General features: G+C 41.0%; 1 protein-coding gene across 1 annotated transcript in view; it reads right to left on the minus strand.

Annotated features, from left to right (window-relative positions):
* Positions 1-13,209, minus strand: part of pgm5 (phosphoglucomutase 5) — a 179,962-nt gene that overhangs the window by 34,366 nt on the left and 132,387 nt on the right. Inside the window, exon 7 of the mRNA XM_060846089.1 lies at positions 12,368-12,483. Within this exon, the coding sequence (XP_060702072.1) occupies positions 12,368-12,483 (116 nt within the window). The remainder of the gene's footprint in view (positions 1-12,367; positions 12,484-13,209) is intronic.

Genomic DNA, 13,209 nt, shown 5'->3' on the forward strand with positions numbered 1-13,209 from the left:
CAGTGTACACATAAAACTGGTAAGCTTTCACCTTCCTGACCACTGCCTGTCATACATTTTACTGCTGGAAGGGTAGGTGTCATACAACACCATAGCTCTTGGATCTACTGAGAGACTTAACTAGCAAATTAACATTCACTTAAGGGCCTCATCCCTCTGCCACCCACAGCAATGGGAAGCCTGTGCGATACATCAAACTCAGAAAGTGGCATGTGTTAATGATGAACAAGGGAAGGAGGGGGAACTCCTTTGGGTACATCAGAGGTACCAAACTCCAACGTCTTCCATTAACATTACTTCCAATGTCAAATTACTGTGGGACACACACAGTGGTCAAGAGCAGCACCCTCTTTTTAAACTGATGGCAGTGCATTGCTGGGACCTCAATAATCTGTAAAACCCAGCCCCTGAGTTCAAATCGCATCTTAGCAACTGGAGAATTTGATTTCAGTTAAGTACCAAATGTGAAGTGAAAAGAATCAGCCCAGTTATGGTGATCATGCAACTATTGATGTAAAGGCATCACATCTAGTTCATTAATATTCTGTGGGGAAGCAAAATTCTCATCCTTACTCAGTCTTGATTTGGAGGTAGCGGTGTTGAACTGGGGTGTACAAAGTTAAAAATCACACAACACCAGGTTATGGTCCAACAGGTTTATTTGGAAGCACTAGCTTTTGGAGCGCTGCTCCTTCATCAGATGCTCCTGATGAAGGAGCAGGGCTCCGAAAGCTAGTGCTTTCAAAAATTCCTGTTGGACTATAACCTGGTGTTGTGTGACTTTTAACTTTACCCATTTCTTGCTTTTCAGAGACCTCAGACCCACAGCAATGCAACTGACTCTTAACTGTCCTCTGAATTGGTCCAGCACGTCATTGTGTTGAATAGGAATGGGTAATAAAAATTGGTCATGCCAGGTAGGAACACAACCTCCAAATGACTAAGAAAAAATTATTTTTGTGATATTTATATACTTCGTTTCAACTTGTTCTCACACATTGAAAGAGTCTTGTAGCTGAACCTTTGCTTCCTTACATTTTTTAAAAAATGTGTTTTTAATATAAAAACAAAAATGTGCATTTCGGTCATCCCTTTCACATTGTTAGCATACTTGTATGACTTTAAAGCTAGTGAAGCTTAGACACGTGAAATATAGAGAAAGTTGGTAGCCAGTTTGTGTGCAGAAAACTCTACAAGCATCAGCAAGATAAGGAGCGTGAAATCTGCTTTTTTACTCATTTTGATTGAGGGACAAATCCTGATTTAGGAAACTAGAGAGAACTCCCTTTCTCTTCTTAGAATTAGTCTTTTATTTCCACCTGAAAGATCATGTAGGACTTTGGGTTTTTAATAAGTAATATCTTTAGGTAATATCAACTTTATTTTAACATTGAAATGTGCACACATGGGTAATAATTGCTTGGTTTTCATGTGACACACTCACCAACATTTCTTGCCTATTTCAGAAATATACAATTTGAACATGTGGACTTTTGACCGTCAGGATAGTCCAGGCTAATGGGAGGCAGACAAGAGACATCAGTGCAAAAGATAAGGCTGAAGCATTGGCAGCAATCTCAGCCAAAAGTGCTGAATGAAAGATCCACCTTGGCCTCCTCCAGTGGCCTTCAGTATCACAGATGCCAGTCTTCAGCCAATTTGATTCACTCCACATTATAAAAAGTATTAGTTGAAGGCACTAGATAATGCAAAGGCTTTGGACCCTGAAAACGTTCTGGCAATAGCACCGAAGACTTGTGTCCCAGAACTTGCTGTACTCCTAGCCAAACTGTCCCAGTACAGTTGTAACACTGGATCTACCCAACAATATTGAAAATTGCCCAGATAATTTCTCTATGCAAAAACCAGGATTAATTCAACCCAGCAAATTAATGGCCAATGAGTCCACTCTAAATTATCAGTAAAATGATGAAAGGTGTCATCAACAGCAGCACCTGCTCAGCAATAACCTGCTCAGTGGCGCCCAGATTGGGTTCCGCCAGGGCCCTTCAGCTTCTGACCTCATTGTAGCTTTGGTTCAAAAATGTATGAAAGAGCTGAATTCCAGAGGTGAGGTGAAAGTGACAGCCCTTGATATCAAGGCTGCATTTAACCAAGTCTGGCAGTAGCCCCAGCAAAACTTGAATCAATGGGTATCAGGGTACTCTCTGCTGGTTTGAGCCATTCCTGGCATATAGGAAAATGGTCATGGATGATAGAAGTCAATCATCTCAGATCCATGACATCTCTGTAGGAGTACCTTGGGGTAGTGTCCTTGCCCCAACTATCCTCATTGTTTCAATGACTTTTCCTTCTTTATTAACTTATAAGTTGGGATGGTGCACAACATTCAGCACCATTCACGACTCCTTAGATACTGAAGCAGTCCATGTTCAAATTCAGCAAGAACTGGACAATAATCAGGCTTGGACTGACAAGTAGCAAGTAATATTCATGCCACACAAATACTACGCAATGACTATTTCCAATAAGAGACAACCTAACCACTGCCCATTGGTTCAATGGTGTTACTATCACTGAATCTCCCGCTATCAACATCCTTGTGTTATCAGTGACCAGCAACTCAACTGGACTTGCCATAAAAATACAATGGCTGCAAAAGCAGGACAGAGGCTAGGAATATTGCAGTGAATAACTCACTTCTTGTCTCCCGAAACCTATCCACCATCTACAAGGCATACAAAATGTCCAAATTACAGAGGAGGAAGTGCTGGATGTCTTGAAATGCATAAAGGTGGATAAATCCCCAGGACCTGATCAGGTGTACCCTAGAACCCTGTGGGAAGCTAGAGAAGTGATTGCTGGGCCTCTTGTTGAGAGATTTGTATCATCAATAGTCACAGGTGATGTGCCAGAATTGGAGGTTGGCTAACGTGGTGCCACTGTTTAAGAAGGATGTTAAGGACAAGCCAGGGAATTATAGACCAGTGAGCCTGACGTCGGTGGTGGGCAAGTTGTTGCAGGGAATCCTGAGGGACAGAATGTACATGTATTTAGAAAGGCAAGGACTGATTAGAGATAGTCAACATGGCTTTGTGAGTGGGATATCATGTCTCACAAACTTGATTAAGTTTTTTGAGGAAGTAACAAAGAGGATTGATGAGGGCAGAGTGGTAGATGTGATCTATATAGACTTCAGTAAGGCGTTCAACAAAGTTCCCCATGGGAGACTGATTAACAAGGTTAGATCTCATGGAATACAGGGAGAACTAGCCATTTGGAAACAGAATTGGCTCAAAGGTAGAAGACAGAGGGTGGTGGTGGAGGGTTGTTTTTCAGACTGGAGGCCTGTGACCAGTGGAGTGCCACAAGGATTAGCGTGGGGTCCTCTAATTTTTGTTATTTACATAAATGATTTGGATGCGTGAATAAGAGGTACGGTGAGTAAGTTTGCAGATGACACCAAAATTGGAGGTATAGTGGACAGCGAAGAGGGTTACCTCAGATTACAACAGGATCTGGATCAGATGGGCCAATGGGCAAAGAATTGGCAGATAGAGTTTAATTCAGATAAATGCGAGGTGCTGTATGGGAAAGAAAATCTTAGCAGGACATATACACTTCATGGTAAGGTCCTAGGTAGTGTTGCTGAACAAAGAGACCTTGGAGTGCAAGTTCATAGCTCCTTGAAAGTGGAATCGCAGGTTAATAGGATAGTGAAGAAGGCATTTGGTATGCTTTCTTTTATTGGTCAGAGTTTGAGTACAGAATTTGGGAGGTCATGTTGTGGCTCTACAGGACATTGGTTAGGCCACTGTTGGAATATTGCGTGCAATTCTGGTCTCCTTCCTATTGGAAAGATGTTGTGAAACTTGAAAGGGTTCAGAAAAGATTTACAAGGATGTTGCCAGGGTTGGACGATTTGAGCTATAGGGAAAGGCTGAACAGGCTGGGGCTGTTTTCCCTGGAGCTTTGGAGGCTATAGAGGTTTACAAAATTATGAGGGGCATGGATAGGGTAAATAGACAAAATCTTTTCCCTGGGTTCGGGGAGTCCAGAACACGAGGGCATAAGTTCAGGGTGAGAGGGGAAAGATATAAAAGAGACCTACGGGGCAACATTTTCATACAGAGGGTGGTACATGTATGGAATGAGCTGCCAGAGGATGTGGTGGAGGCTGGTGCAATTGCAACATTTAAGAGGCATTTGGATGGTATATGAATAGGAAGGGTTTGCAAGGAAATGGGCGGGTGCTGGCAGGTGGGACTAGATTGGGTTGGGATATCTGGTCAGCATGGATGGGTTGGACCGAAGGGTCTGATTCCATGCTGTACATCTCTATGACTCTAAGTCAAGAGTGTGATGGAATACTTCCAACTTGCAGCTCCAAAAACACTCAAGATGTTTGACATCATCCAGGACAAAGCAGCCTGCTTGATTGGCACCACATCCACATGCATGCACTCCCTCCACCACCAATGTTCAGTAGCAGCAATACCTACAAAATATACTGCAGAAACTCACAAAAAAAATCATTAGACAGCAATTTCCAAGCCCATGATCACTTCCATGTAGAAGGATAAGGGTAGCAGATACATGGGAGGTCCCCACCAAGTCATTCATCATCCAGACATGGAAGTATATCACCTTTCCGTCAGTGTTGCTGGGTCGAAATCCTGAAATTCTCTTGCCAACATCATTGTGGGTCTACCTACAGCATGTAGACTGCGACGGTTAAAGAAGACACCTCACCATGACCTCAAGAGCAACTATGGACAGGTAATAAATGTTGGTCAGCCAGTGGCACCCCACACCCCAGGAGTGAATAAAAATTCACTCATCTCTGACCTTATCAAATAGAGGACCAGGTTTAAAAGGCGTTCATTAGCCTACTACTATTCCCAAGTCCAATATTGTAAATCTGGATTCTACTGTGGGCTTTTCAGTGTGCACAAGATATTCCTTTGTTATTGTTCAACATCTGTTTCAGGCAGTGTTCCTTAGAGATGTCACAAACATTTGGATCAAGACCAGATGTGTACTGCTCAGCTGTGGGCAAATTATTCTCAGCATATTTTATGTAACTCTCTTACTTCACATTTTTGTTATATCAAGAATGTACCGCAACACATAATTAACTAACAGGAACAGGTTTGTATTCCAAGATAGTAGTTCTCTAATCAGTTTAATTAGTTCTGAAAGAATGTCTTTCAGTAATTTATATCTGGTCTGTTGTAAAGGAAATATCTGGCAATTTTTACAAACGAAATATTAAAATTGTTCACAAAATCAGTTCCAGTTTCAGGATCCAGGCAGTCCATGCTGACTGAGTTTGGCTCGCAGTCTGACAACATGGTGATTAAATATTCTCAGTGGCTGACATGGTGCCTACTCCTTCCTGAAATCTCTCCACTTTTCTCTCCTCCTTTGAGACACTCCTTCATCTGTCTCCTCATATCTGTCATGTTGGTAAGTTTGTGTTCAGTAATGCTCCTGAGATCACTCTGGAATATTGTACAGCATTAAGGGGACCACATAACCATATTGAGAGGTTGACCTTTTGAATGAGGCCAGATTGCATTTTGAAGTTAGTAAATGCCAAGTCCAGGCCACTCACTTAGATTAAAGATAAGGAAACTATTTAGCAGAGCTATCCATAGCACTGACTCGCTCCCCTGCAGTAAAAACTCCTATTTGCCAATCAGAACAGGATCACAATTGTCAGTGATAGCTCTTTTTATTGAAGAAGGCTAGAATGAAGAGTATTCATTTAGCAGACAAAGAAAACTAAAAATAAGTTGTTTAAACACATCAAAAATGAGGAGTGTTTGTATAACTTTAACCATCTATGGTTGCACAATATTGACCTTGAAAGCTAAATTCACCAGAATGATACTAGGGCTTAAAAGATTAAAGTGAGGACAGGCTACATAGAACAATCATGCATATCATTGAAGTTAGATGATTAGAAATTGCATTAATTTAGTGTTTACAGGATTTCTTAGGGTAGATGGACCATTTGTCTCCTCTGGACCAGAGCAAAGAGGAATAAATTTAGAATTAGATCCAGCCTCATTACAGCTGATGAGAAAAAACACTTCTTTACACAAAAGATAGTGGAAATCTGGAATTCACCTTCACCTTACAAAACAAAAAAAACTTGGCAAGAGGACAACTGAAAATTTCAAAACTGAAATTGATATTTTCTCATCAGTCAATGTTGGGAAAGCAAGGCAGGTAGATGAGATTAATGTACAACCATCCAGGATCTAACTGAATGACAGAAGAGGTTTGAAAAGTTGAATGACCTTCTCTCTTCCCAGGATAACTGATCTTTTTCCACACACTTAAACAATTAGCAAGAAGTGACATTACCTCATAAAACTGACACCTCGACAATAAATTAGCTTTGATCTTTAATTTTGAGCCATGAGCTTGAAATAATTAATATTCCCAGGCTGAATACATGGCTAATTTTTCTCTCTGAGTCAGAAACGTGCAGGTTCAAGTCATACTCTAGAAACTTGAGTACACAGACTATGCAGACACACCATATGCAGTACTGAGGGAATGGTGCACTGTCAGATGGGCAGAACTGATAAAGCACTACATTGCTGGATGTGCGATATTTTAGATGAGATGTTAAACTGACTTATTGTGAAGATGAAGATACAATAGCATCATCTGGAAGAAATAGATGTAGTTAAGCTTGAGAGAGTACAGAAAGGTTTATAGGGATGCTGCTGGGACTAAAGGGTTTGAGTTATTGGGCTGGGCTTTCTCCCTGGAGCACTGGAGGCTGAACGTAACACTATAGTCCTCTATAAAATCATGACAGGCATAGATAGTAAATAGTCAAAGTCTCTCTCCTAGGGGGAGTCCAAAACTAGAGGGCGTAGGTTTAAGGTAAGAGGGGAAAGATTTTAAATGGACCTGAGGGATAACTTTTTCAAGCAGAGATTGGTGCTTGTGGTGAAATGGTGGAGACAGGTACAATTGCAATATTTGTAGAGTCATAGAGATGTACAGCACAGAAATTGGACTCTTCAGTCCAACTCATCCATGCCGACCAAATATCCTAAATGAACCTAATCCCATTTGCCAGCACTTGGCCCATATCCCTCTAAATCCTTCCTATTCATACACCCATCCAGATGCTTTTTAAATGTTGTAATTGTATCAGCCTCCACCACTTCCTCTGGCAGCTCATTCCATACACTCACCTCTGTGTGACAAATTTGCCCATTAGGTCCCCTTTCAGTGTTTTCCCTCTCACTCTAAACCTACGCCCTCTAGTTCTGGATTCCCCCCACCCCAGGGAAAAGACTTTATCTAGTTATCCTATCCATTTCCCTCATGATTTTATAAATCTCTATAAGGTCACCCCTCAGTCTCCGATGTTCCAGGGAAAACAGCTCTAGTCTATTCAGCCTCTCCCTATAGCTCAAATCTCCTAAACCTGGCAACATCCTTGTAAATCTTTTCTGAACCCTTTCAAGTTTCATATCCTTCCAATAGGATTGTACGCAATATTCCAAAAGTGGCTGAACCAAGCCACAGCATGACCCCCTCCAATGCCTATATTCGATACTCTGACCCATAAAGGTTAAAAGGCCTCTGGTTTGGGTACATGTATAGGAAGGGTTTAGAGGGAAATGGGCCAAATGCTGGCAAATGGGACTAGGTCAGATTGGGATGTCTGGCTAATGCAGACAGGTTGGATGGAAGTGTCTGTTTCCATGCTGTACAACTCTATAAGTAAAAGAGGTTTCTCAACAATGGCTGAAGGCTGATATCCAAATCTCAAAGAAAATCATTAAAATAGATGATTGGGTCATATTATATTGCTAATTGGGGAAGAAAGCTGCGTGCAAATTGAGTGTTGCATTTCCCAGGTTACAACAGTGATCACATTTCAACAGTCCTTCGTTGACTGTGAAGTACATTGAAACAACCTGAGTTATTGTCCCTACACATATAATGTCTGTCTATCTATCTCATGAGGCAAAAGTCAGGCTGTCTTGAACATAGGTTGATTCACGCTCCTTTATTCAGCCCAATTTAGCAGGTGGATACTTATTTTTCAATAAATGCTCCAAATAACATCAACAGCTCTCAATCCTGTCTGAAATGAATAAACATCCTCCCTCAGTTTGCTCAATTAATAGCGAAGTCATGAAAGCTGCAAAGGAATTGCAAGTTTTTTTTACTTAAAGAGCTGGTATGTATTGAAATCTATTTTCTATAAGGCACTCCTTCCTTTTTGGAGTTAACTGCGGTGTTAACGAGTAAATATTTTTAACTAAGCAAAAACTCAGAAACTTAGAAACAAAATGCATCAAATAAAATCAGTCATTGCATCAACTCTCTCTAAAAGTCGGTTAACGTATTCACGTCCTGAAACAGCCTTCATTGCCCTAAAGGAAAGCAGTTGCCCGAGGTGAAAGACTTCCCCATGCTTGCTGGCATATAACGGTCCTTTGCTTCCCAGTGCCATCACAATGATTTATGGACAGAAGCTTCAAAGAAACTCGAGCTCACAGCACATTTAAAAGTTGCAATTTAGGAACATATTTGTCACGTATAACTGAGTTAAGTGGGTGAGTGCTAAATGCAAGCACTGATAATGGAAGACACTAACTCATGTTAGAAAGGAAATTGATCTCACAATTTCAAAACAACAAGCTTTGTGAGAAAGAACACCCAATTGGCTGTGGCCCTGCTGTCTTGGTGATTGAACAGGCTTCAGCCAGGGCAGTAGGTCAGCAAGTGAAATGTCAGGGGAGGAGTTAGAGACTAAAGCCAGTAAAGCAAAGAGGAAGAACAGATAGGGAGAGGTGACTGAAAACAGCAGGATTTGCAGTCTGAAGTGCATTTGTTTAAATGCTTAGGAGTATGAAAGTTAAGGCCAACGAATTTACAGCTAGGACTATTACATATATCTATGATGCTGCAGCTCTTACAGAGACTTGGTTGCGAGAGGGACAAGAATGGCAGCTTAATGTTCCAGGATTTCATGTTTCAGGCAAGGTAGAGAGGGATGCAAAAGAGGTGGGGGAGTTGCGTTATCGATAAGGAAGAATATCAAAGCTGTACTGAGCGAGGATACCTTGGAGGGCTCATCTAGCGAGACCATTTGGGTAGAGCTCAGGAATAGAAAGGGTGCAATCATTTTGATTGATTTGTACTATAGGGTTCCCAATAGCTAGCAGGAGAAAGAGGGACAAAGAGGTGGATAGATTATAGAAAAATTAGAAAATAACAGCATTGCTGTAGTGGGTGATTTTAACTTCCCACATTGATTGGGCCTCCCTTAGTACCAGGAGCTTGACTTGGAAGGTGAATTTGTTAGGTACATCCAGGAGGATTTCTTGAAGCAATATGTAAATAGCCTAACTAGGGAACAGGCCGTGCTAGACCTGGTATTGAGGACTTGGCCAGATGATCAAGTTTTAATGGGAGAGCATTTTGGGAACAGTGATCATAATTCTATAAATTTCAAATTACTTATGGATAAGTATAACAGTAGTCTTGGGTGAAAGTTCTAAATTGGGAGAAGGTTAACTACAACAACATTTGGCAGGAACTGTTTGTTTGAGGGTAAATCTACATGTGTTATGAGGGAATCTTTTAAAGACCAGTTGACTAGAGTTCAGGACCAGCATGTTACTGTGAAAATGAAAGTTAAGGATAACAAGATTTGGGAATCTTTGATGACAAGAGAAATTGTGAGCTTAGTCATTAAGAAAAATGAGGCATATGAATTTAGGAAACTGAAGATAAACAGAGCACTCGAGGAATATAAAGACAATAGCAAAGAACTTAAACAACAAGTTAGGTAAACTTAAAGGGGCACAAAAACCTGACATTCTATCCCAGAATGCTGAGGGAGCCCAGGGAGGAAATTGCTGGGGTCTTGAATGAGATATTTGTAATCTCTTTAGTCACAGATGAGGTCCTAAAGGACTGGTGAATAAACAATGCTGTTCCTTTGTTTAAGGGCAATAGGGATTTATAGACTGACAAGATTTATGTTTAGGAAACATGGCTTTGAGCAGGAGAGGTCATATCTGACAAATTTGATTGAGTTTTTTGAGGAACTGACAAAGATGATTGGTGAGGGCAGGATGGTAAATGTTGTCTATCTGGATTTTAGCTAGGCCCTCATGACAGGTTGATACTGAATTTGAAGTCACAGGGGATCCACTGTGAGTTGATAACATGGACAGAGAACTGGCTTTGGTCATGGAAAACAGAGTAACAGTGGATAGATAATTTTCTGACTGGAGATTTGTGACCAGTGGTGTTCCACAGGGACCAGTGCCAGGACCCCTGTTGATTAAAATATATATAAATGATTCGGAGGAGAAAGTAAGTGGTCTGATTAATAAGTTTGCAGATTACATAAAGATTGGGGGAGCTGTGGATAGTGAGGAGGATTGCCAAAGAATACAGTAGGATATAGATATACTGGAGATTAGGTGGAGAAATGGCAGGTGCAATTTAATCTGGACAAATGCGACGTACAGTTGTTCGGCTATAACACATGATTCATCAGTGTGAATTGGCTATAATGAGATAGATGAATTGTGGATGTTGTTTGGATAATGCAAACTTTCTGCTGAACAGGTATAGCAGTTTTCTATTAGCAATCTTCTACAGCGCAATTTTCTATAGCATGAGGTTGCAGAGGAACACAACTGTGGCGTAATAGCAGAACAATCTGTAAGACATTTTGAAAGATCTAATGCAGGAGAACAGTACACAGTAAATGACTACCCTTAGTATCTTCAACGGTTGGAGGAATCTGGGCATTAGGGTCCACATTTCCCTGAAAGTGGCAGCACAAGTAGAAATGGCGTCAAAAAGGCCTACGGCATGCTTGCCTGCATTGTTTGGGGCTGAACAAGTCATGTTTCAGCTTTATAGAACTTTAGTTAGGCTATATTTGGAATATTGTGTAGAATTCTGGTAGCCACACCAACTGAAGGATGTGGAGGCTTTGGAGGAGAGGGGTACAGAAAAGATTTACCAGGATTTACCAGGCCTAGTTTGGTGAGTATTAGCTATGAGAGATTGGACAAACTCTGTTTTCACTTGAACATCGGATGATGAGGGGCGACTTGAAAGAAGCTTGCAAAATAATGAGAGACATGGACGGAATAGATAGTTGGAGTCTTTTTCCCAGGGTAGAAAGGTCAATTGCTAGGGGACAGAGGTATAAGGTAAATGGGGATACATTTAAAGGAGGTGTGAGAGGCATGATGTTTACACCAGGGTGGTTAGTGTCTCAAAAATGCAGCCAGAGGAGGTGTTTAAGAAGCAATGTGACAAATAGACAAATAGACAGGGAATAGAGGGATATGGACTGCATCCAGGCAAAAAGGTTTTTAGTTGAGAAAGGTATCATGAGCGTTGCAGGCTTGATAGGCAAAGGGTCCATTCCTGTGCTGTATTCTTTGTTCTTTGTTCAGCTCATCTTTACAATGATCTGACTAGTTGATATGGATGCGGGAGCTAATTTAGTTTTTTGAAATGCTAATAAACAAAGGCATGGCTTAAAAAGCCAACAATTGGCATGATGTGCAATTGATGTGAAGACTTGGTGAAAATGGCCAGGTTGCCTCCTCTGTAATAACTTACTGGATTCACAGTGAGTACAATACCAACAAAGGAATGAGTGGTCAATGAAAAGCTTGCGACTTCGCTACAATACATCAATCTGAAACCAAGGACGAAATGAGTGTTTGAAGCCTTGTGTTGGTCTTGACATAAAGCATTCATTTACAAATAGAGACTCAGTGGCAAAATGTGAAAGGTTCACTTACATTTTCAGTAGCTGAAACACTCACAATGTAATTGTTCAGAGCAGAATTTCCTCTGATGCACTACACAGAATTGTGTAGAATATACAATACAGAAACAGGACGTTTAGTTCAACGCAAAACTTCTCCCACTCTTTTTACTCTATCTAGACTGACACATCATTGCAGCATGGATGGAGTGCTGCACTGTCAGAGAGGCCACCTTCCAGATGAGACAATAAACCGAGGCCCCATTTCAGCAGGACATAATAGATTTGAAGATTATAAAAAGTGTTCTCTCCAGCATCATGGTCAGTACTAAGTACTGAAACAACATCAATGAAGAATAGATTTTTTGGTTATTATCACATTGGTGTTTATGAGAGCTTCTTCTGCTGTATTTCCTGCATTACAGTACTAACTACACTACAAAACATATTTCATCAGACGTGAAGCTCCTGAGGATGTCCTGACTTTGCGAAAGGTGTTCTAACAATCCTGCCTGATTTTCCTTTATTGAATGTCACCAGTTTCCCTCTGCAAAAAATGCATCACATCAGTGGAAATGAGTTCTGCATAAAGACAGAGAGTGAGTTCATTACCTGTACCAAAGCTCTCCTCTCCACAAAGGGAACACTTCCCAGCATCCATCAAATTCCCAAAGAATTTCCAGCCTGTTGGAGTTTCATATACAGGAATCTTCATGACTTTTCCCACCCTATGAAACAAAAATGAGCATGTTTGTTAGAGTAAATGGACTGAACACGCGACTTAGAAGGTTGTAGGTTCGAGTCCCACTTCAGACAATCTAAGCTGGCATTCCCTTTGCTTTATTGAGGCTGTGCTGAATTTTTGGAGGTGACAGTTTTTGGTTGAGGCATTGAACTGAGCTCTGTTGCAGACATAAAAGACCCAATGGATGATGTTTTGAAGTAGAGCACAAAGTTCTTCCTGATATGTGACCAATATATATCCCTCACACACTATCACTTAAAACAGATTATCCATTCATTACCACGTTGTATTGTGTGGGATCACGCTGTGCGAAAATTAATTGCCGTAGGTCCATCAATACAACAGTGACCACACTTCAAAAGTGCTTTACTATCTGTAATACGTTTTGAGATGGCCTCAGGTTGTGAACGGCACAATATAATTGGAAATCCTATTAACATAATGTCTTCCTAAGAAGCAAAAGACTGAATTTTCATGAGGGCTGATTCAGGAAACTTTGCAAATTTGTCTTGCTGAGTAAAAGGCCGCTGTACGCTAGATTTTCATTCCACGCATCAAGGGTAGGATGGAGTTGGGCTCACCACATTCAAAGGCAGGCCCACAATAGCTCTGCAAGTGAACGGATGTTCAGACTGGTAGGCTGAAGTGCCCACCTCTGTTTATTAAATCAGCCAATTTTAATTAGTGTTAGGCTCATTCAACCCCTTCA

This window comes from Hemiscyllium ocellatum, chromosome 2, assembly GCF_020745735.1.
Source record: "Hemiscyllium ocellatum isolate sHemOce1 chromosome 2, sHemOce1.pat.X.cur, whole genome shotgun sequence".
NCBI lineage: Eukaryota > Metazoa > Chordata > Chondrichthyes > Orectolobiformes > Hemiscylliidae > Hemiscyllium > Hemiscyllium ocellatum.